This window comes from Tympanuchus pallidicinctus, unplaced genomic scaffold (assembly GCF_026119805.1).
Source record: "Tympanuchus pallidicinctus isolate F22 unplaced genomic scaffold, pur_lepc_1.0 scaffold8, whole genome shotgun sequence".
Taxonomy (NCBI): Eukaryota; Metazoa; Chordata; class Aves; order Galliformes; family Phasianidae; genus Tympanuchus; species Tympanuchus pallidicinctus.
Genome location: NW_026294802.1, coordinates 51,797,315 through 51,818,805, shown reverse-complemented (window position 1 = coordinate 51,818,805; position 21,491 = coordinate 51,797,315). Strand labels below are relative to the sequence as shown.

At 48.8% G+C, this 21,491-nt stretch overlaps 2 protein-coding genes across 5 annotated transcripts in view; both read right to left on the bottom strand.

Annotated features, from left to right (window-relative positions):
• NUP214 (nucleoporin 214) overlaps positions 1 to 9,017 on the bottom strand; it is a 40,897-nt gene extending 31,880 nt beyond the window's left edge. For all 4 annotated transcript variants that reach the window (XM_052669167.1, XM_052669168.1, XM_052669169.1 and 1 more), the window contains exons 1-11: positions 8,397 to 9,017; positions 6,591 to 6,786; positions 5,871 to 6,022; positions 5,182 to 5,386; positions 4,506 to 4,576; positions 4,112 to 4,175; positions 3,296 to 3,399; positions 3,004 to 3,110; positions 2,551 to 2,617; positions 1,810 to 1,933; positions 282 to 443 (exon numbers count right to left, since the gene is read on the bottom strand). In XM_052669167.1, the coding sequence (XP_052525127.1) occupies positions 282 to 443; positions 1,810 to 1,933; positions 2,551 to 2,617; positions 3,004 to 3,110; positions 3,296 to 3,399; positions 4,112 to 4,175; positions 4,506 to 4,576; positions 5,182 to 5,386; positions 5,871 to 6,022; positions 6,591 to 6,786; positions 8,397 to 8,438 (1,294 nt within the window). In that variant the 5' untranslated portion in view covers positions 8,439 to 9,017. The remainder of the gene's footprint in view (positions 1 to 281; positions 444 to 1,809; positions 1,934 to 2,550; positions 2,618 to 3,003; positions 3,111 to 3,295; positions 3,400 to 4,111; positions 4,176 to 4,505; positions 4,577 to 5,181; positions 5,387 to 5,870; positions 6,023 to 6,590; positions 6,787 to 8,396) is intronic.
• Positions 9,018 to 9,127: 110 nt separating this feature from the next.
• On the bottom strand, positions 9,128 to 21,194 carry AIF1L (allograft inflammatory factor 1 like). The gene is made up of 5 exons (XM_052669181.1): positions 20,918 to 21,194; positions 16,959 to 17,025; positions 13,752 to 13,793; positions 12,467 to 12,629; positions 9,128 to 11,098 (listed from the first exon to the last, which is right to left on the bottom strand). Exons 1-5 carry the CDS (start codon positions 20,993 to 20,995, stop codon positions 11,011 to 11,013), a joined length of 438 nt encoding a protein of 145 aa, XP_052525141.1. The 5' UTR covers positions 20,996 to 21,194; the 3' UTR covers positions 9,128 to 11,010.
• Between the last annotated feature and the right edge of the window lie 297 nt (positions 21,195 to 21,491).

The window sequence follows — 21,491 nt, the reverse complement described above, 5'->3', positions numbered from 1 at the left end:
GCCCTATTCCCCAAAGGCTGACTGCATAGAGAGGTTTAAATGCACTGTCTGAAAACGGCCTGAGACCCCTTGGATGAACAGGACTATATTATTTCATCTGGACGTACAAGAGATGGAGAACTGACTGATGAGCACAGAACACCCAAGAGCTGTTCCCACTATCATTACAAATAAAAACAAGCAATGTTTCCTGTGACTGCAAGTCTATCTGAATAACAAACAGACGAAGATGACAAAGATCCACAAATGCAAGTCTTTCCTTCACCCACTGCAGCACTCACCTGGTGATTTCGGTGCTCTCTCCCCTGCTGTTGGCAATGGCTCTGGGGTCACAAGAAGTGATCTGACCCCTGGATTTTGATTGATCATGTAAAATGGGCAGAGCACACCATCCGTAGAGAGCAAGATGAGAACTGGTGCTGGAGGAAGGGTCTTCTCATCACCTGCCAGGGACCAGATACATAAGCCCAGCAACCAAGGTTTCTCCTCCTGTCCCCACTCTCATCGGCACCATCTTAAGCTAGAGCCTGCTTCAGTTCAAGTATGCTCAGCACAGTTAAAGGCCCCAAATATTCCTGAAGTATCTTCTATGAAGATTAAACTCTACTCAATATAAAAAAAGAGCAAATATAGAACGAAAAGAAATTCATTTAAATATTAGCATTTTTTTCATTGGTTGCTGCAGTGAAAGGCCACATGCCTCTAATACTGGCTCTGGTTGGGGAAGGAAAACTCCACATGGAAATGTGTTCTAGGACAATTATACTTCCTTTCTGATCCAAACTTGCTGCAAAACTGTAAAGTCAAATGATGTGCAGTCAAAAATGAACTGACTACACTCAGTGAGAACAGTTATCAAAAAGCTTCTCCAAAAACCTTTATTGAAAATCAGAGGCAGCACTACCTGGGCTTAACGAGGCTGCTCAGACAGATTCCTTAAGCCAGTAAATGTATAGGTTAACAGAGAAAATGCTTCAAATTCAATTTTGCATTAAAGCTTGACCTCAATTCCCTACTGTGGGTTGTCATTCAGGTAAAGGCTGTTGCAGTTCCCAGTTAATCGGCACCCTCCTGTGCTCTTCAGGAACACAGCTACACTACCTTCCACTCTGCCTGAAGGCATCTATACTTTAATGTCTCTTAGTTGCAAGAGAGAGCTTTCAGAATTCACTGAGGTACAGCACAATAGCTCAGATGTATCTTCCACTTCAGCCTCTGACAATGTGCTTTGAAGAGCCTTCAGGCAGCACAGGAGGTGCACCAGCAATGTAACCAGGTAGATGCAAAGCACAGCAGGGTTCAGTTAGCACAGGCCCTGTGCTTTAATGCAGAATTAAAACCTACAAAATCACCTCAACGATCCTTGCTTCTTCACGCTTTGTAACCAATCCTTTATTTCCCCTTTAGACCACTGCAAACATACTTAATAAAAAGTTCTACAAAATGACAGAAGCTACAAGCATCATGAAAACCACATAGGCAGTGTGAAATTCCTAATAGAATATGACTCTTAAGCTCATTATTACCCCAGTTCTGTGAAATGCAAACCTAAATGAGATGCTTTCCCTTCCAAAGCTGTTACTGCAGCATCCCAGCCTGCTGCAAGCTTTCAGGAAGAACTGTATCTAATATCTGAATCCTTACAGAGATGTAGGTGTGCTGTGGACTTCCTATAAAACTGTAGGACTGATAATGTATCAGTCCCACTTTCAGAATAATCTGCCAGGCCCCTAAAGCACTGGACTGCTTCTCAAGAATATCTCATATACTGCTACTATTGGGCTACTTCAGAAGACTAACAAAACTTACTGATCGGGATAGGCATGTTATTGGTGTAGTCTACAGCAACACCAACAGGCAAAGTATCATCACTTTTATCTGTCACAGGAAGTTCTGCTCTGCTGGAGTCCTCCAAAATCCACGATTCCCAGTTCTGAAAAAAAAAAAAAAACAAAAAACCCAACACCTAAATTATTATTCTGGCTATTTTCCTCTGTTCAGCCTTCTTCAATACGTTAATGTAGTACAACTAAAAGATCAGACTGCAAAAAGTCTGGACAGCATCTACCTGAACTTGTCAGGTAAATAATCAGAAGTACCAGAGTCCTTCACAGAACTGGCTGTTGTTTCTTCCATGGCACTGTATGTCAGATCTGAACTCACACTCAAGGGCAGATGCACTTCATGTTCTACTTCAACTGATGACCATGAGACACTTTTTATTACAGTGAATTTGACCACATTTTTAGACTAAGTAAATCATGAAAAATAGACTCGTGGTACTTGGTTCACAACGTACAGTCTTTCTGTTTATCCTTTCTGTCATGCAGATCTCTTCTTCTAAAGTTTACATTTGTCTTCATCTTTTGCACGACCTGAACGCTTTGGATTTTGTTTGCTTGGTTTTGGTGTTTGTCTGTTTGGTTTGCTTCTTAAAAGCATACCATGCTGTCATGTTGCAACTATCTAACTTACAGAAGTTTTACTTGCTTAGATTTTCAAGAAAAAGGAGGTACATATACATAAATGCAGCAGGAAGAAAAGCCTTACCTGATCTCCTTGCCTGGCAAGAATGCTGACTTCTGTGGAAGCGGCCGAAGCTGCCAGAATTAGATCCCTGTAAGGATGGACACCAGCAGGTTATGACACGTGTGACAATCCATGCAAGGTTTAGCCCTGCAAGTCATCATCATCTATCCAAATTCATAATTAACTAAGGAGTTATAACAGTATGAAGCAGACTATTCCTCCCAAGACAAAGGAAACACCATTGGCTCCATCTCTGTACGTTTGCCTTTTTTTCCTTTAAAATTAGTCAGTGTCCATTGTCATGAAAACAAAGGAGAAACTAGCCATGCTTTCATACAGCATTTTCAAAGTGGCAATTTCATTTGGCTCATGTTCAGGTCTTACGTAGTTTACAGGAGGGAGAAATACTACAAGAAGCACAGACTGCTCAGACATGCACAGGGGCAAAGCTTTGTCATGATTCTCACAACCCACCATTCCTCAACATAGTTGAGGTAGTAATGATGTTGCCTTTCAGCACAGCTTCCATAACAAGGTTCCATGAAATTCACAAACTTTTCTGGTCGCTTCTCTTCCTTTTTCTGTAAGACCAACATTAATAATTTACTGCCCAATGCAGAAATTAATAACATAAATATGACTTCATTGAGGTACAGTAAACTCAAATTCCAAATGACATCCACAATAAAAGCAGGTTGCCGCTGTCATAAACCAATAAAGAACAAGCAAGAAACTTCTCTGCAGCTGTGACTTGTTGGTAACTCACAGGCAACAGTGCTACAACCACTTCTGGAGGCGTTTCCAGTGTCCCATCCGCAGCTGCATACACAATAGCAAAGACATATGTGCCAATCCACAGCACATCCAAAACTAAAAGAGAAGGAAACAAATACCTCAAGTCAGATACACTTCAAAATACTTCCTTGTAGGGCAATTTTAACTGTGCACAAAACACACAAGTAATGTGACACTGCTAGCAGATAAGGAATCACTAACTGCTAAACTACAAAGATGAAGAACTGTAATGATCTGCCTGCACAGCATCAGTCATACTAGCAGGAAAACTATTTATTTCCCAGAAGTTCCAAATACAAAACCAAAGCAAATGTTTGATTTGCCTGATGACAACGCAGGCCAAACAGCACCAAGTGTTTCTAAAAATGGATGACAGTCTGGCACACCCAAATGGAAGGTTTCTGCTTTCTGAACAATCAAATGTCAAAGCAGTAACAGAATCATAATGAAGAGATGAAGCCCACACCAAGAAATACAGTGGATTAATATCCAGAAATCTCTGTGTTGAAGGCAGATTGCTGTCATGGTATTATCACATCAGTGAGCACAAAACTAATATTTCAGATGTGTATTTACAACATTTTAGAAACAGATCAACACTCTGGCCTACAGTTAGTTTTCCTATGTGGCCCAGGGATAAAACACGTAACTCTTCTCCCAAATGATTAAAAAAATGATACTGTTATTATGTAAGCAGGCTACAGGATGTAACTAACAGTAACAGTGGATGAATGAGTAGAAATATTTTAAAGGAGGAAGCAAGTTAAAAATAAACACAAAGATTTACCTTTAACAGGATTGTCTGCCTGATAAAAGGGAGGATAAGGGATTACCTTCTTCTCTTGCAGATTCTGCAAATAAAAATCCTTTTCAGTACTAAGAAAAAAAAACCACCAAACCAACTAAACTGTAAGCTTTGGAGAAACTGCAAAGAATTGTTTGGTAGTGACTCGCTCTCTTGTTAACACCCATCACATGCCACGATGAAGTCACTACATTTAAGTGGCAGGTGCACACCTTAAACTAAACCCAGCACTGGTCTAAGATACTTTCATATTGCTGAAGTGCTTGGGCACGGCTCACTACACACCACCCAACTCAAATTCTGTAACTGAAATGCAAAAAAAATCAAAGCACATTGCAAACTAGCAAGCAGGTGTCTTAATGGCAACAACACTTACAGGCAGATACTGCACCACAGTGCCATTTTGCCTCCCCACAGCCAGTTGTTTTCCCTTTGGGCTCCAACACACTAAACAGAAAAGAGAGCTTCATCAGCATTAAGGAAGTGAAGAGTTACAAGGTCCCATAAAGCAGGACCAATAAATTAAAGCTGCTTTTTTTTCCTCTGCAAAACCCTTTGAATCTGAATACAACTCCTGTGAATATCACAGTCTTGCCTTTTAGATTACAGACTGACAGAAGAGCTGAAATTCTTAATCCTCACACTAACTAAGCTGTAAACAAGTTTAAACTTCACTCCCGTGTTCCTCTGTACAGCTTTATATTGCCCTATAGTGGAATATATCCAGTTACATTTCAAACATACACTTCAGTTGACACAAATATATGGGGACAAGTTAAAATCACAGACAGAGGCCTAAGAATTATATTAGAGCAGTCAGAAAGATGCACCAATTGTGCTAAATTTGGGAGAGAGGAATACAGTCAGGGGTAATTATCAGTGTGATTATATTAGCAGTTTTTTTCCATAGTCTTAGGGAGTTTAAACCCTTCTGTTCATGATCTGTTTTAATTTTTTAAGAACCTTCTTCCTAAGACACAAAGCTTGTCTTCTTCCACTTGTGTTTCCCCTTCTCTCCTTAATTATCCAACATCACCTTACCCCAAACTCACCAGAGGTAACAGCCACCGAGGGGGGCAATGTGGCATACACTTTCACAGAGTCTGTGACCTGCAGGACAGAGATGCTGCCATCGGACAGACAGACAGCCACCATGGTGGGACTAGCAGGGTTCCACTTCAGGTCATTGACCATTGCTGCACTTCCTGAGTCCTTGGCCAGCTTGTGATAAGCAAACATACGCTTCTGCTGTTTTGCCTTTTAGGAAAGGAAAACGTTTGAGACAGTCCATGCTGAGCTCAAAACACATTTCTCATAAAGTCATAATCCAAACCAGTTTTGGCCTACCTATAAATTAACAGCTGACAGAAATAAGCGAGGCTTTAAACTGAAGAGGGTAGATTTAGATCAGATATTAGGAGGAAATTATTTACCTAGAGGTTGGTAAGGCATTGGAACAGGTTGACAAGAGAAGTGTTGGATGCACCTTGAAGTGTTCAAGGCCAAGCTGATGGGGCCCTGAGGAGCCTGCTCTAGTGTAAGGTTGGAACTAGATGATTTTTAACATCCCTCCTAACCCAAACCATTCTATAATGCTAAGAAGCAGATTTTGAGTTTAATTAAAAAACTTCTTTACAAGATACCTCCCACAGGGGCAGAAAACACCACTCAAGGCATGACAATCCCCCTGATGTAGTTTAGGGAAGTAAAACAAAACACTTTGTGTGTGTGTACAGCTTACCTGATTAAAGAGTGTGCGGACATCAAAAAAGCCAATGAAGGAACCAATGTCACTGGACATCATACAGACGGACAAGGTGAGATTATCACAGCTGAGAGCCAAGTGCTGCACTGGAAACTTCATGGGAACTGAGGTACTTTGGACATTCTCCACTTAAAAGACAAAAGATGAGGAGGAGAGGATGAAGCATGGATTTAAACAGCAAAAATATTTAAAACAATGAAGTTAGAAGTTTATGCAAAAGTCATTAAGCATACAGCATTATAAACAGAATGGATGTAGAAAAATTCACTGAGTGAAGGCAAAGCCCTTCATCACTAGCAATATAGTCTTAAAAGTCTCAAATTTCTTATAAGAGAAAATGGCACTTTCATTCCTCAGTAACATGGAGGAAAAATAAGTGGACACTTTCCAGGTTTTACTCGTGGTACACACACAGGGATACTTCAAGTAGCACCGTTACCAATGACAACATGAGAATGAAAACCAAGCAGTTTTTATTGCCAACAAGTTTTTTTTGCCATTAAATGCACTTAGGTAGTGAGGTGGCAGAAAGCCATCACTTCCTCTCTTGTAGCACAGTCCAAGTCCAAGCTTATTTGGGATGAGAACACTGCCCTCTCTCCTGTCACAAACATCTCAGACATACACGTAGTTTCGTGTTTAGAGACAGGTTTCTAACAGCACATGCAAAGACCAGGACGTATGAATGTGTCTTACCAATGCTATTGGGATCTTCTCCAAGCTGATTTTGCATGAGAAGATCTCTAGTGTGGAAGATCTGCAGGCTGCTTCCTCCACCAGCAAAGACCAGGCCGTATTTGTTAGACACTACGAGGAGGCTGCACCGCTCTTTGGGAAGATCATCAGGAGGATCAAAGATGCGGACCTTCTTCAGAGCTCTGAACTGAAAATCCTGTTGGAAGAGAGTTCAAAAGTAGCTTTATGTATGCTAGTGAACATAAATGGCTTACTTCGGTTTCAGCTTCAGCTGAAAAGTCTCTCCCATACTCATGCTATTGCTGGACATTTTATCACATTTTCTGTTCTGCCTACAAAAAAAAGACTGAGATCACAGCTTTGCTGTTATTGGAAGCACTGGTTGAAGCTCTGTTCTACACAGCAGCCTGCTTTCATAAAATTTGAAGGAGCTGAATCTGTCTCAGACATTTAAGTCCTCTCAGAAACATACCTGAAACAGGGAGAAGAAAGAGAAAGGAACAAAAACCCTTGTTGCCTAAAAGTTACAAAACACACAACTACTTGGCTCATCTTTGCTAGCTACTGTAGTTTATCATACACAGAACAGACACAGTTCTTCCACCCACCCACCACCAGCAATTACTCAGTACAGACTTATTTTGTGCACTCACTCATCTCATAACTTATACTGTCTTTATGTAAAAGGAGAAAAAGAAGAGAAGGTGAGAAAAAATAGAAAAGAGAAGGTGAGAAATACAACTGTAAAAACATGGCTTTAGAAACAGTACCTGCACTATTACTAATGCAAAACTGTGCTCACATCAAGAATGAGCATCTCTTCTCTAACCACTGACCACAGCACTGTACTTAAGATCGTTAACTCAAACCAAGCACATGATTCTTATTTCATTTCGCCAAAGCACAGAAAAATTGCATTTCTGCAATCTGAGGAACTGCAGGAACTCAGAATCTTCTGCAAAATGAACAACCCAGATCTTTAGTTTTGAAAGTATCTGTGCAGAAAGCAGCTGCACAGAGACTCAGGGGGCTGGAAGAACATGTGCTGACAGCCTTGTTCTGCTCACACAGCCTCACAGCAATGCTCTGGAACCACACGGGTGGGCCCGGCTGGCAGCACACAACAAGACTCCAACTGACAGCAAACACAGAATCACAAAATTGTAGGGGTTGAAAGGGACCTCCAGAGATCATCGAGTCCAATCCCCCCTGCCAAAGCAGGTTCCCTACACCAGGTAACAACCAGGTAAACCTACACCAGGTAAACAACCACACCTGCTCAGGTCTGTTGTTCTCTCAAGCATGTGCTCCCCAAAACAAGGCTCACAGCCAGAAGGGCTCCAAAATGTATCACTCCTCTGCCTAGGTGAGCTCCTTACACCCCTCCCTCCAGCTCTCCCAATGTTTCAAGAAAACATATGAAGCCTAAAGCCTCCCCACATACTCCAACTTTACCTGGACACCTCTCCACTGCACCCCGAGCCAATCCATCCCTCTTCCACTCCACAGCCTTGTCCAGACGCTGCCAAGAAGCACTCAAACGCACCCCAAACCGTGCAGGGGTTCCCCAACAACCCCCCCAACACCACGAACCACACACAGCCCCCTCCCCAGCCTGTTAGGCCCCAGTGACCAAACCCCCCCGGCCTACCACCCTCACAGCCCATACCAAACAGCCAGAACCGCGCTCCGCTAAGGGCCCTCACAGCCCCACAGCGCTCTGTCACCCTCCTCACGGCCGGAGTCGACCCCCGAGTACCGAAGCCCGAGCCCGCCGGTCTGCCACCCCCTCAGAGCCGAACCCACCTTCATCTCCCGCTCGGGGACCAAGTCTCCATCCTCCCCCATGCTGGCAGTGCCGCAGCCGCGGACCCGCCCTCACAACAGCGCACAATCGCGGAACTCCGCACACCACCGAGGAGCCCCGCGCGACGCTGCGCTCACTTCCGCTTCCGTCGGGGCCGCTCTAGACACAGCCTCTCTATGGTCGGTGGCGACCGGAAGTGCCCCGCAGTCCTCCAGCGGGCGCAGTGTGTACCGATCTTGGCGCTGAGCCCGCCCTCGCAGTTTAATAAAGCCTTTATTCCTTGCGTCACGAAGCTGGGGAATGCCTCGGCTGCTTCTCCTACAGCACAGCGCCGGTTGGCTTTGCTGCCCCAGGAAGAACCGCTCTCCATTTTGATAACCCACATCAGATAACCTCAGGCAGTTGCTTTAAGAGCAGAGAGGATGAAAAAGTAATCTCACAGGGAAAGAGCTGCACGTGTCTGCTCTCCATAAACGCTCATTGGAACAAGCACTGCCACCTGTTTTCTTTATAGAAGGTCAGGCTGGCTTTCAGGAGGTGCCCTCTGTATTTCGTAACGTGAACTCAGAGGCACTGGGTCAGTTCTTAGTGATAAAAATCAGTCCAAAACCATCTCTGGGATCTGCTGGAGGGGTTTACATTAACCAACATGGAAAACAGCTCAGCTAATCTGCAACCAATCATTTGGACCAAACTTCAGAAAAACTGAACTAAACACACTGACACGGCGTGGCTTCAGGAGATTTATTTTCAGTCTTTAAAAGAGACTGGTGCTGCTCTTACAATTTTTCTCTCCATTACAGTTTTGGTTATCATGCGGACAGTAGTGAGAATGTGTTTTCTTTAAAAGTGCAGCCTTTGGCAGGAACAATAAGCCTAGGCAAGTTAATCATCTGTGTTTTCCTTTAAAAACTATTCAACCGATTTTAAAAAGTTCAAAGCTGCCAAGAACATTTAAGAAAAAAGGGGAAAGGGCAAAGAGCAAACATCTGGATTCCAGAAGTTGTGCGAAGAGCAAGATTCACTGCAGTAACCAGAGTGTGGGCAGCACAGTCCCTGCACTTAGTCCACACAGTCATCAGTGTGTAAGCTTCGGGGTTTATACATGAGGGAAGTGTGTCTGGTAGTCCCACAGGACCAAGCTGAAACACATGCAGAGCAGTCTGCAAAGTCAAAGAAAGCAGCTGCATGAAGAAAGATCTTCATCCACAGCTGGTTTGGAAAAGCTCACAGGGCTCACAGTTTGGGCACCTCTAGCTTCCTTCTAATTTCCTCCAAAGCCTTCCTGACGGGCTGCAAAGGCATAACAGCAGGCTTGTTTCTACACTTGAACAGTGAAGTTGTTCAGCAATTATGCTCTTGGTCTGATCCAAGTAGTTTTATCAGAAAGAGGATCATAAAGTCGCTTTAATCATCCCCACTTGCTGGTGTCAGACTTCTCCCTTCCCAGAACAGGACTGCAGCTTGGCCTTTTGCAGATTAGCTCTGTGACTCTCTGCTTGCCTCTTTTGCTACGGCTGATCAACAAGTCTCATAGGCCGAGAAAAGCAGAACAAACCCTAAACCAGGAAGGGGCAGGGGGAAGGACCTAAAGCTAAAAAGAGCAATGCACCAGTGGCTTTTCCTCAGATGAAACAGACTTTGCAGAACTTATTCCTGTAGTCATGGCTCAGTTGGATTTATGCATCAGGGTTGCAGAGACAGCCCTGAGTTTGTCTGCATTTTGTTCACAGCTCCCATAGCGAGTTCTTGCCTTTGCCTTGTAGCCAGCCATTAATACAATGGACACAATTTCTAATCTCATTTCTAGTAGGAGCTAGCAGGACACTGTCTGCATGGTTACTCACAGAGCATGTTCCTGCTGACAGGTTAGCTCTGATCCTGTCCCTAAGGCAAACCACAGAGGAAGGACCCAGAAAATTGGCCTGAGAACAGAAGGGCACCGTGGCCCTACTGCCTTTGAGGGAGGTGGGGACTTCAGGCAGTGACTTCTGAAAACGTGAACACCTTTGATAAGCACTTCGTTCAAGGTGAAGCCCAATGAACGTCCTTTAGCTGCTAAATTCAATGAGAAGTGTTCCCTTACAACATCGCAGCCTCAGCAGCTGACAAAGGTCTTCCAAAAGTAGAGAACCCAGGCACATCAGGGACATCCCATGCTGATTGTGTAGAACTTGCTCCTGGAGCTGATGAGGACACAGATCCAGGACTAGGGTCTAGATTCCGGTCAGGAAGCATAGGACAGAACAGAAGGCACTTATTTGCACCCATGAAGCTGCTATCTGATAGCAAGTCTCTTCAGGAACCTGCTGTGACAAGCACAGCTCTGAATCCATCAGGGCATCATCAAGAAGGGCAGGGGAAAGAGTTAAGATCACAGGACTTTTTTTTGGTCTCACATTATACTCGGTGCTACAGCTTCTGTCTAGGAAATCAAGTTAGCTAGGGGATACTGCAGAAAGATGCGAGCTGGGGTTACCAGCTTCCCTTGCTGTTCCTCTAAGGCAGGTTAGTTGAAAACTAGGACTGTTCACAGTAAAGAGTAACAAAGCACAGGTAACCTCCGTTACAGACCAGCAAAGCAAACAGTGCCAATTTTCCAGCCTGTCCTCTTCAAGGGAGGCTGGCTATATCTCTCTCCGGAGGTGGACCAGAAGGTTTTGGGTTGCTTTCATTGGCTTTTCCTTCAAACATCATGACCCTGAAAAATAGAGTAGATAATACATATTAAAAAAAGCAGGTGCATTTTCACTCATCACTGAGACTGGGATTATCTTACCTTCTATGCAATGGCCATCTGATAATTACAGAGGACAGAAGCCAACAGAGGGCAGTGCTGCCAGCTGAGCCGGCAGCTTTGCTTTTCCAGCAGCTTCAGGGAGCGAGTTCCCAAAGCCTCTGCTGGTTTTCCTCTCAGAGCCCAGAGGATTAGCACGTTTTACTTAGCCACTTCCCAAATGCCCTGGGTGCACGCTGCATGCTAAGTGCTCCTAAGCACCATCCCTGGCCCACCTTGTGCATAACCATCCAGTAGAACATTCAAAAGTCAAGCCAAACAACAGCAATTACAACCAGAAATAGGACAGATACAAGGAGCAAGGCAGTAGCTAGAAGAATCCCAAGCATTTTGCAACAACCAGTGCTGTCTTCCTCCCTAAGGACTGCAGCTACGCTGGGAATGCCAGCTGCCAGGCTGGATCAAAGGAGTGCACTGCTCTTGGGACGAGTTTTACATTTCTGCTCCTGCTCTAAACACTGCTCAACACACAATGGGGCATCTGTTTGTTAGCAAAAGAAGGGACCCATCTGTGAAAGCTGCCGAAGTTGGAAGAATAGACGATATTGGGCTGGCTGCAGGCTCAGCCTGCTTCAATGAAGAGAGGAACAGAGTTGTCAGAAGAGCGTGTGCTTGGAAAAGGAGCATCCTGATATGCGCTGAGGGGGAGAGAAGAGATTGCCAAAAGAATGTAGCAGCTCAGAGAGGCGTCCTTCCTCCCAACCTGCCCAGAAAGCTGGCTGCCTTTTTAAAGCTCTTTTCAGAAAGGGGCAGGGGGCATGGAGAGGAGCGGCTCCTATTCATGGCGGGCAGACAAAAGCAGGATCAGCCTCTGTGGCCGAGAAAGGAAAAGACAGGCTTCAATGGGGTGGAGACAGAGCCAAGAAAACCCACCCTGATACCAGAGGGAGCCAAGTGAGCGGTGGGAAGCCATTTGTTACAGCAGGACTTTGAGAGCCCTGTTGAGAGGGCAGAGGAGGCCGTGGGAGGCGAGTGCTGGCAGCTGGTAGCACAGCAAACCTCCCCCAGCACAAGCCAGCCGTCCCAAGCTGGTGTCTTCTCTCCACCTACCAGCTCAAGTTTCAAAAAAATCAGGCAGGGAGGGAGCATTCTGTGGGTTATAGGAGCCAGCAAGACCATCCTTTGCTGCTCACGTCCTCCCTCCTGTTGCACAAGGGTTCTCCTCTCTCCCCGCACCACCCAACAGGCACAGCTCTAGCTCTGCCAGGCAGGAGAAATTTCTCTTCCCAGCTCCCCCAGCACCTCCCCCACCCCTTCCTGGATGGCACTCACAGTTTCAGTACAGCAGAGCGTTTGCCAAGCATCACGTTAACGAAGTCCTGGTAGGAGATGGTCTCGCTAACCCCTCCGGTCACCTCAGAGATCATCTTCTTCAGCTCTAGATGGGTCTTCGGAACACCCATCTTCTCCATCATCCTTTTGACAGACATCAAATCTGCAAGAGTGAGGCATCAGCACTATTGAAAGATAACTACACTGCACCCGGACCAACCTGGAGGCACAGGCTGGAGCTCGCAGCTCACCTCTTCACTAGGGCTGATGGCACGAAGCTGTCAGCTGAAAGCAGAGAGAAGCCCTCAGTGCAGCCCCATTGCTGTATCAGCAGCAAGGAACAGCACTTCCTATTCATGCAGCTCAAGAATAAAAGAAAAACATACTGTTGCAGAAGAACAGTGCTTAAGAGGCACGTAGGGACACCGCTATTGAGCTCAGAAAGCAGTGCCAAGAATCACAAGGATGCGGAGGGAAGAAAGCAACACTGAGGTTAAAGCTGGAGACAAAGAGGCTCTGGGAACAAGCACTCCTGCCTGGCACTGCAGGTCGTTTCCTTCCATTGCTCTCACCAGGCCAGTGTCCTGCAGCCCCTTCCCACCCGGAAGGGCAGCACAGCAGGGCCAAGCTCCTCCAGCTCCCTGGGCTGATTTCAAGGGCTGATGGAGGAGGGGAGCCAGACAGGAGCCTCCTGCAAGGGTTAAATGCAAGCACTTGCCCTCAGGTGTCTGCTCCAGAAATGGAAAAACCTGCATATTTACTTTACTTCTGCTTTCCAGCCCCAAGGCAGGGCCCTCTTTGCTCAGCCACACAGCCACTTCCTCTTCTTCCCTCCACCTCCACCCCAGCAAACAAGTGCTTCTCCACACCACAAATGCTCGTGGTTTGACACAGCTTCCTCCTCCAGGCAGGCAAAGCCCAGGAGAGCCCGAGCCCTGCAGCTTCCCTGCTCAGGAGATGCTGAGGATTGAAAACAAAAAGGCCTGAATGGAGAAACAGAATGAATCATTAAGAGCAGAGACACTAAACAAAGCATTAGGAGGAGATCAGCACTGAGAAAACTGAGATCACAAAACAGGCAAGAGATTGAGAGAGCCAAGAGCAGAGCCTGCAGAGCCAGGAAGCCTCCAGCTGGGGTCCAGGAGCTGAGCAAGGCTCATCCCAAGAGCAGCCCATGATTTTCCTCCCCAGAATCACAATTGCAGAGGGGAGCAGCAGTCAGCAGCAGACACCCTCCCAGCAGGCTGCTGCTTTTCCAGCCCAGTAATGTCCTCGTGTCACTCACCAATCTCGCCTTGGTTGTTCAGGTCAAACTCCATGTACTTCTCTGGAAGAGACATAAAAGCAAGTTAATGGGTCAGAGCTGCTCTGGCAGGGAGACCCAGAGCAGGGGACAGCAGGGCTTTGGAGCAGTGCCTGCTTAGAGCAGTTAAAAGAGGAGGTTTGGGCATAGACTGATGCAGGTCAGAGAGGGAAATGATCTCAAGACCCAGTTTTAGCACCCTTATCTCAAGTCCAGCGCTCAAGAGTTAAGCATTCTTTAATTATGGCCGCTTTTGTTTGAGCTAGAAGAAAACACTGGCACGAGAACAAGGTATCAGCTAGCTATGGGTAGCCTTAAAAGGCTTCCAGCCAGAAAAAACAAAGCTCCAGGACAACCTCCCAGAAGGAGTAGCAAGAAAAGCAAAACCCTGAGCACTCCCAAGACAAATCTTGATCGGATTAGGAGGGGATTAAGTGACGTCGTTTCCTGCAATAGCAAGGGACAAACTGCATGGCCCTCCGACACCATGCTGCGCTCCAGAGCAGCACCTGCCAGCAGAGATGCTCAAGGACCACATGAAGAGGGCAAAGCCAAAATTGTGCTTAGGAGCAGAGACACTGGAACTGCTGCTTGCCCTTCCAGCCTGGTGTCAAACTTCCCCACACCAGGCAGTTCCAGTGTCCTCAGAGAAATGCAGCCTGCAGACAGCAGCCTGGACAGCTCTGCAGGAAGAAAGCTGGCATGCCACAAAACAGCACTGAGCTAAGCCAGGAAAGGAGGATTTCAGTCCTGTGCTGCTTCTGATCTTTGCAGAGGCACACCTATGTTTCTTACCCCTCCTCTCCCTTGCTAGTTGTTGCCCATTTAGACTGTAAGCTTTTCAGGCAAGGATCTGTCCATCTTTCAGACCTTACAGCTCCTTGCACTGCAGGGCTCCTTGCCTTCATCACCTCAATTCCGCTAAATGAAAGAGCAAGATGCCTGCTGCCATCATCCATCCACGCACAGCTGGAAAGATCTCCACCTGCCCTCCAGTTAGCACTCAGCCCCCAGAAGAGCCTCTAAGGACTCAAATTAGTTGAGAGCTCCCAGGCTGCTCCACTCCCCAAAGGGAAGAATCCCTTTGCCTTGGTTCCAGGGACACCAGCAAGCAGATGAGCGTGAACTGAGAAGCAGCATGCTAATTTAGGGAGCCGAAGGGAAGCAGGGATATTTCACACATTGGAGAATGCCCCAGGACTTGTGCTGGGTGAACCAGGCTGGTGTGCAGCCCCAGGCAGGAGGCAGAGGAGCTGCTTGGCAGTTTCACATGGTGGACTGCTGTCATGAGCTCAGCAGAACAGGTCTATAGGAGTACAGGAACTAAGCAAAGCAGTGTATGCTTCGGACAGAAACACACGCCTCTCTTTGAGCACTAAGCAGCTCATTCTAGATGAAACTGGGCTGTCACACACATGCTCAGGGCCAAAGCAAAGCTTGATGCCCCCTCCCCCCCCCAGCAATGGCCCTGTGCAAATGAACTGTCACCCACAGGGAGGGGTCAGTGCTTGGGAACACAACCCCTGCTCTGCCATCTCGGTGCTCAGCACATGTTTTCCTTTTGCCTCAGCTGACACTGAGCCAAAGGCATGGAGAACAGAGGAGCTTTACATCACCATGCGTTAAGCCTCAGCTCACACATTTGTTTTTCCCCTCCCACCCCAGCTGCAGGGATTTGGTGGGGCAAAGCTGTCCTGCAGTACCTCCTCCTCATTTACACAAACACCAAGTGCAAGTGCATTTACAGAGCGCAGAGGGGCTCCCAAGGCTCCTGCTGGGGAGGGGAGCAGAAGAACTGCAGAGAAATGCTCCCCCCTCACACAATGAGCCATTGTTGGAGGAGATGGAGGCGGTGTTGCAGAGCAGGACAGCCACAGAGGCAAACTCAGGAGGCAGCAGGAGGAGATGCCAAGGGCTCCTGTTACAGGGAATTCTGTGCTCATGACCTAGGGCTGTAATGCCTGAAGAGCCCCAGTTGTGAATGAAAAACACAGTAGGGCTGCAGCCTTGGTTGGGTTTACACGGTAAGGTTTTGGTAGCAGAGGGGCCACATCCTCCTGAAGATCTCATCAGATCAGAGCCAGCTCCATAAGGGACACATTGCTGGGCCAGAGCTGAGTTGCCAAGTAATGCTGGTTGCACTCTGAGTATATTTAAGAAAGGGAAAAAGCTGTGCAACAGCAGCTGAGAGCCCACAATGGAGCAGGCAGTCCCCCTGCAGCCCACACAGAGCAGATCTCTGTGTGCAGTCCATGGAGGAGCCCACAGTGCAGCAGGTGGATGTGGTCTGAAGCCATCTTACAGCAAAAGAGCCAGAGGGCAACAAAGGATGGAGAGCACAGGAGGTTCCAGCAGGGCAAGACAAAACTCCAGCCAGCTTTCTCCATGCTAGAATTTCTAGCCAAAATTCACAAGGAAATAGCAGTCAATGCCTGAAATGGAAGGAAGGTCAGGCTTGGTTTGGCTGGAACCAGCCTGAGGACAAACCTGGAGGGCACTGACACAGAAGGCATGTTTTCTCAGAGGCCGTGGGGGAAATGACTGCCTCAGCCACTGCTTAGGAACAAACTGGCTGCACTCAGAACAGCCAGATTTTGTCCTTGACATACTCAGGGGTACAAACTCCAGAGGAACCCAGCAGAACCAGGCTTTTGAGCTGTTCTTCCAGCCCCGAGCCCAGCAAACATCCAAACCTAAGCCCCACACTTGCTGAAAATGGAGCTGGACACGCTTTGGGCAGGACTGGATTAGTGCTGTTGGTTCCAGTACTGATGCCTTGGAAAGAACTAGAGCAGACTGAAGAAACTTTGAGGGAGAAAAACGCTCATTCAGGATGCAGGGAAGAAGTCCTCCCACCAGCTACTGCCTCGTCCATGACAGCAGCCAGCTTGACTCAATACTGAGGCAGCAGCTTTCCTCTGGGGGCTCTCCCACGCTGCAGGTTGTGCAGCAGCAGCCGCCTGCAGGCAGGATGTCTGCATAGTGACATGGCCCTGCCCTGAGAGAGCAAGTGGGGGAAGCACAAGGACTCTGGTGGGAACAGCACCTCCAGGAAGCTTCACTGCATCCCAGTGATACGGGGGAGGTTTCCATCTCGGCTCAGTTCCTTCTGTTACTCAGCAGAAAATCTCAGGCTGAAGAAAAGGATCTGTTCAGAGCAAAATGGGAGAAAAGAAAACCAGTTCTCACCTTTGAACACTGCCAGCTTCTCCTCCAGATCTTCCTCATCACTGAACTTTGGGTCACAGAGAAATTCCTGAAACAGTTAAAAGAGTATCCCCAAGGTTAGTGAAAGAAAAATAGCCTGGAGGGCATGCCTGCACACAGTGCTGCCCAGCAGACCTACACAGCTCTCAGACAGCCACATCTGAGCAACAGTGCCAGGAGGGTTAAAAATTAGTCTAACCCCTCTGTACCTTGCCGTTAACTGCCTCCAGTGCCTCTGACTTTTCACCTGCATGACACCCCTCATACTCCTTCACGTTCATCCAAAGTTTCAGCTCCCAGCATCTCTGCTCAAAGCATGCGCAGCACAAGGACTGGGATCCTATTCTGAACAAGGACTCCTGTTCCTGGCTGAAAGCACTCATCTCAGATTTTAAACTCTTGAGTCAACACTGGGGGCTAGCAGATAGAACATGCAGAGCCTGCAGACTACCATGCACCCAAGAGGGCAGGAATCGAGAGGGTAGGAACAGGGCTCCATTTATCTGTCTACTCGTTTTTCCCTGTTACACTGCTCAGTGTGGATGGGAAATCCCAGGTCAGCTCTGGTTGCTCATCCCAACCCAACCCCTGAAAGTTCCAGGTGCCTGAGAGCACAGAGCAGAGCACGCCCTGCCAGCCCCACCACCGTGCCCCATCAGCATCATGGTCCTGCTCCTGCCCTCCCACACCGCCCCGCTCCAGCTACTTAATGACTCGATCTGTGTTCAGAAACAACACTGCATTCTTCAGAGCAGAAGTCATTAACATCTGCACAGCTCATGCACTGCTCGTCCAGCACAGAACTCCTCCAGAGGCTCGAGTGGAGAGAGCTGAGGCTGTTCCCTGCTCTGTGCATGATTACTCACCAGTTACCCATGAGGGCAGGATGGGGTGGTCCCTATGAGACAACAGGTAGCAGCCAGTGCTGGTAGTACTGGGACAGCATCACACCATCACCGTGAACCCAGACAGATGTCTCTGCTACCTTGCAGATTCCCAAAGTGACACCAGGGACCCTGGTAACTAAACCCGTGAGACACAGGCTCTCTTGCACACCGTGGGCATCAGCTCAAGCTGAAAGCTGTAGGGAATAGCAGTGTTCCCAGTTCCTTCTTTCATTCTCTTCAGCCAACTTGCTTTTATTGATTTCAGCTTTTTCTACCCAGGGATATCATGTGCCTGCCCAGCACAAAGGGACAATTGGGCTTTGAGACCTGGGTTCAGCCCAATGAAGTCACCGGAGAGCAGAGTCGTGTTACCCACTGAACAGCTTCTGCAAGAGGGCATTGCCAAACCTCCCCGAGAACCGAAATGGAGCCAGAGCATCACCAGGTCACAGCTCCCTCCTGCCCTGTAGGAGCTGCGCACGTGGGCAGGACAGGGGATAGGAGAGGAGAGTAGGGGAAGGCAGGACAACTGCATCCCAGTGGGTTGAGGGAAATGCACCTGAGGTGTCACAGCAGATACAGGGCAGGATGGGGGACACCAGGCACACCTGGCACCCAGAATCCATTCATTTCACTCACAGGGGAACTTCAGCTGTTCCAGCTCAAAGGGAGCAGTATAGTTCAAAGGCATTCCAGCCAGCATATTGTATGCAAGCTGCCCCACCACACTGATAAGGCCAGAGCTCACAACAGTGCACGGGAATTCAGTCCCCAGGGCCGGTGACTCAATCAAGCGGCTGAAGTTCCTCCCAGAGCCCTTTGCTAACATGCCCATTTTAGGGGGCTTGTTCTATTAATAAGAACTGCTTAAAAATATGCCCAGCCACTCCCGAGCTCCTGCTCTTTCATGGAGAAAGAGACATATCCAGGTAAGGAAATCCAGCCACACAAATCTCAGCTACTTGCAAAACAATCTGTGCAATGCCAGATCCTTCTTCACTCCTCAGAAAGGCTCCAGTCAGCAAGCCAGGCTCTCCTGCGGCTGTTTCCCTGCCTCAGAAGCTGGAAAGGGGCTGATGGATGCTTGTGCCTGTCCTGGAGCAGCAGGCACCTGCTCCCCACCAGGCTGAGCTCCCTGCAGCCCAAAGCATTAGGAGGTGAAACCAGGTTGAAACTAATCTGTGCTGGGATTAGGCTTGCCACCTTGATGCACAAGGCAGAATAACGTGATTGCCATTCCCAGGAAAATGGGAACAGCCAGCAGGGGATCCCAGAGGAGCTGTTGAGAAGAGCTGCTGGAAGGAAGAGTCCAATGCTGCTGGGCTCAGCTGGCTTTCAGCAGCACGTGTGCACTCCAGACACTGCCTGCCTCCAGACCCTTAACTGAGTGAGAACTCTGGGGTAGAAATCAGCCAGGAAAACAGGGCTGGGTGGGAGCTGTTTGTTGGGATGAGACAATGAGATTACGCCTGATAGAAATGTGGAAATCATTTTTATGAGGAGCAACTCTCCTGGTCTGCAGCCCTGGGATGGGGCTTGGAAAGCCCCCTCCTTGACTACAGCCACAGTCAGCCAGCTCTGCAGCTGGGTGCTCCATGCAGGAGCTGCTCCTCTGCATGGCTGCTCACAGCAGCCCCCACCACCAGCATGCAGAGTCCAGTGCATCCCTGTGGGGTTCACTGCAGTGACTGCTTGGGGTCTGAGGGCAGCTGCTCCAGTCCCCTCTCCCAGCACCAAGACAACACACAGGACAGCAAGGACACAAACAAGTAGCTCCCATCTACAAGAACAGGGAAGTTATGTAGCTTGTTTCATTTTTTGTCATCCAGACCTCGCCAAGAGGAACAGCCTGTCAGAAGCAATGGCTGCTTTGAGAGAACTAGAAGCTTATGCCCTGCATGAGAGGAATAGAAGCTTCCAGAGCACAGCCCTGGGCATTATTCTGCAGTGTGCACTGCACTGCACCTCATCCCCACAGATACTGCGTGCAGGAGGATCCTACACCCACCCCAAACCAGGCTGCAGGACAGCCTTGAAGCAGCAGAACTGCAGTGATGGGCACAGCAGCCTTCCTCCCAACCCAAGTGGGCAGCATCCCCTATGGGAATGCTTGCAGACCACCTGCCCCTGTGCTGGGGCACCTCACCCACTTCAAGCAGTCTGTTACAAAGGCTCTATTTTAGCCAAGTGCTCCTATTACCCTGCAGCACCTCCTGGGTTGTAATCACCTAATTCCCTCCCCAGTGACCTACATAACCTCCACCTCAGCTCTCAGCCCTGCTGGGAGGAACACACTAGCACTTCTCCTTGTCCAGTTAACACAAGGGCAAAGCAAAGCAAGCCCACTGCCTCCTCTGGGCTCCCAGCTGGTGCAGCTCTGATTTCCCCACCTGTAACACAAAGAAGGCACTGCCTGCATCAGCAAGGCATCATCAGCCTCACTTAAAAGTGACCCAAAAGTGACCCTAAGTGATCTTGTTTCAAGGTTAAAACCTTATTTTCACCCTCAGAATGGCTCTCAGCCAGAAGGGACACCATAAGCCATGGCAAGGCAGAGGTGTGGCAAACCCCCAGCTCAGGGAAGGGACCCCACCAGAGCCCGCTGCCCAGGGCACACAGCTCAGCACACTTTGCCCTGATCCAGGAGCTCCGTTCCCACTGCCCAAGGCCTGAGAATCACTCAGCAACTTCACGTTCCCCTCACTGTGATTAAAAAGTTAAGAACCTTGGAGCAGCTCTTCGGAACAGCCAAGAGAAGAATTGAAAGCACCTTATGCAGGGAGGGGAGACTGAGGAACAACAGCTCCCATGGCTGCTGGGCTGCTTTCCCAAAGGGAACTTCACAGCACGCAGCACAGAGCACCCATGGGATGGGTGAAGAGCAGCCGGCTCGGAGGGCAACCCTATAGACAGAGAGAACGGAGAATCACCGCACGCAGCGCTCCCACCCCGCTCCTTCCGTTTCCTCCGGGGGGACACCTGCCGCAAGTCGGGGGCAGCTGGGAGCGGCTCCACCTGCCTCCTCCCGACCCTCCCGCAGCCCCCCGCCCGCACCTTATTGATCTCCTCCAGCCGCCCGTCCTGCGGGGCACGCCGCGGTCCCCCTCCGCTCGGCCGTCGCGGAGCCGCCATCGCGCGAAGCCGCCCTGTCCCCCGCCGCCGCCTTAAGTAGGGGCGGGCCGGGCCGGGCTGTAGGGCCCCCGCCCCCGCTGTTAACCCCTTCCCCGCTCCACGGGGAACGCGAGCCCGGTGTCCGCGGGATGGAAATCCGCAGGGAAGTGCAGATTTCAAGAAAGAAAAAGTGAGGAAACGGCAGAGCGGCACCCACTCCGCTCGCGGTATTCCCCGACGGGCTGGACGTGACCGAGGAGGGTCGGGAAGACGGGAAAAGGACGGGATGGGGACGAGAAGGGGACGGTCTCCCCCTAGCGCACAGCCCGGGGGTGCCGGGGGCATTGCTCCGGCCGCAGAGCTCCGAGCTGCTATCTGGGAGCAGCTGTGCAAAGTACGTCGGTGCGCGTTGCACCTCGCGCTGGAGCGCATCGATGTGTGTCCCGGCCGGGATCTAACAGGAGGCGGCCTTCAGCCCATCGCATCCCCTGCAATCTCAGCGAGACATCGTTTTTCT

Coding starts and splice junctions, on each gene's coding strand:
- AIF1L (XM_052669181.1), bottom strand. CDS start 20,995: ATGGCGGCTCCGCGACGGCCGAGCGGAGGGGGACCGCGGCGTGCCCCG. Junction 17,026..20,917: donor GGCTGGAGGAGATCAATAAG/GTGCGGGCGGGG, acceptor TAACTGTTTCAG/GAATTTCTCTGTGACCCAAA. Junction 12,630..13,751: donor GAACAACCAAGGCGAGATTG/GTGAGTGACACG, acceptor TCACTCTTGCAG/ATTTGATGTCTGTCAAAAGG.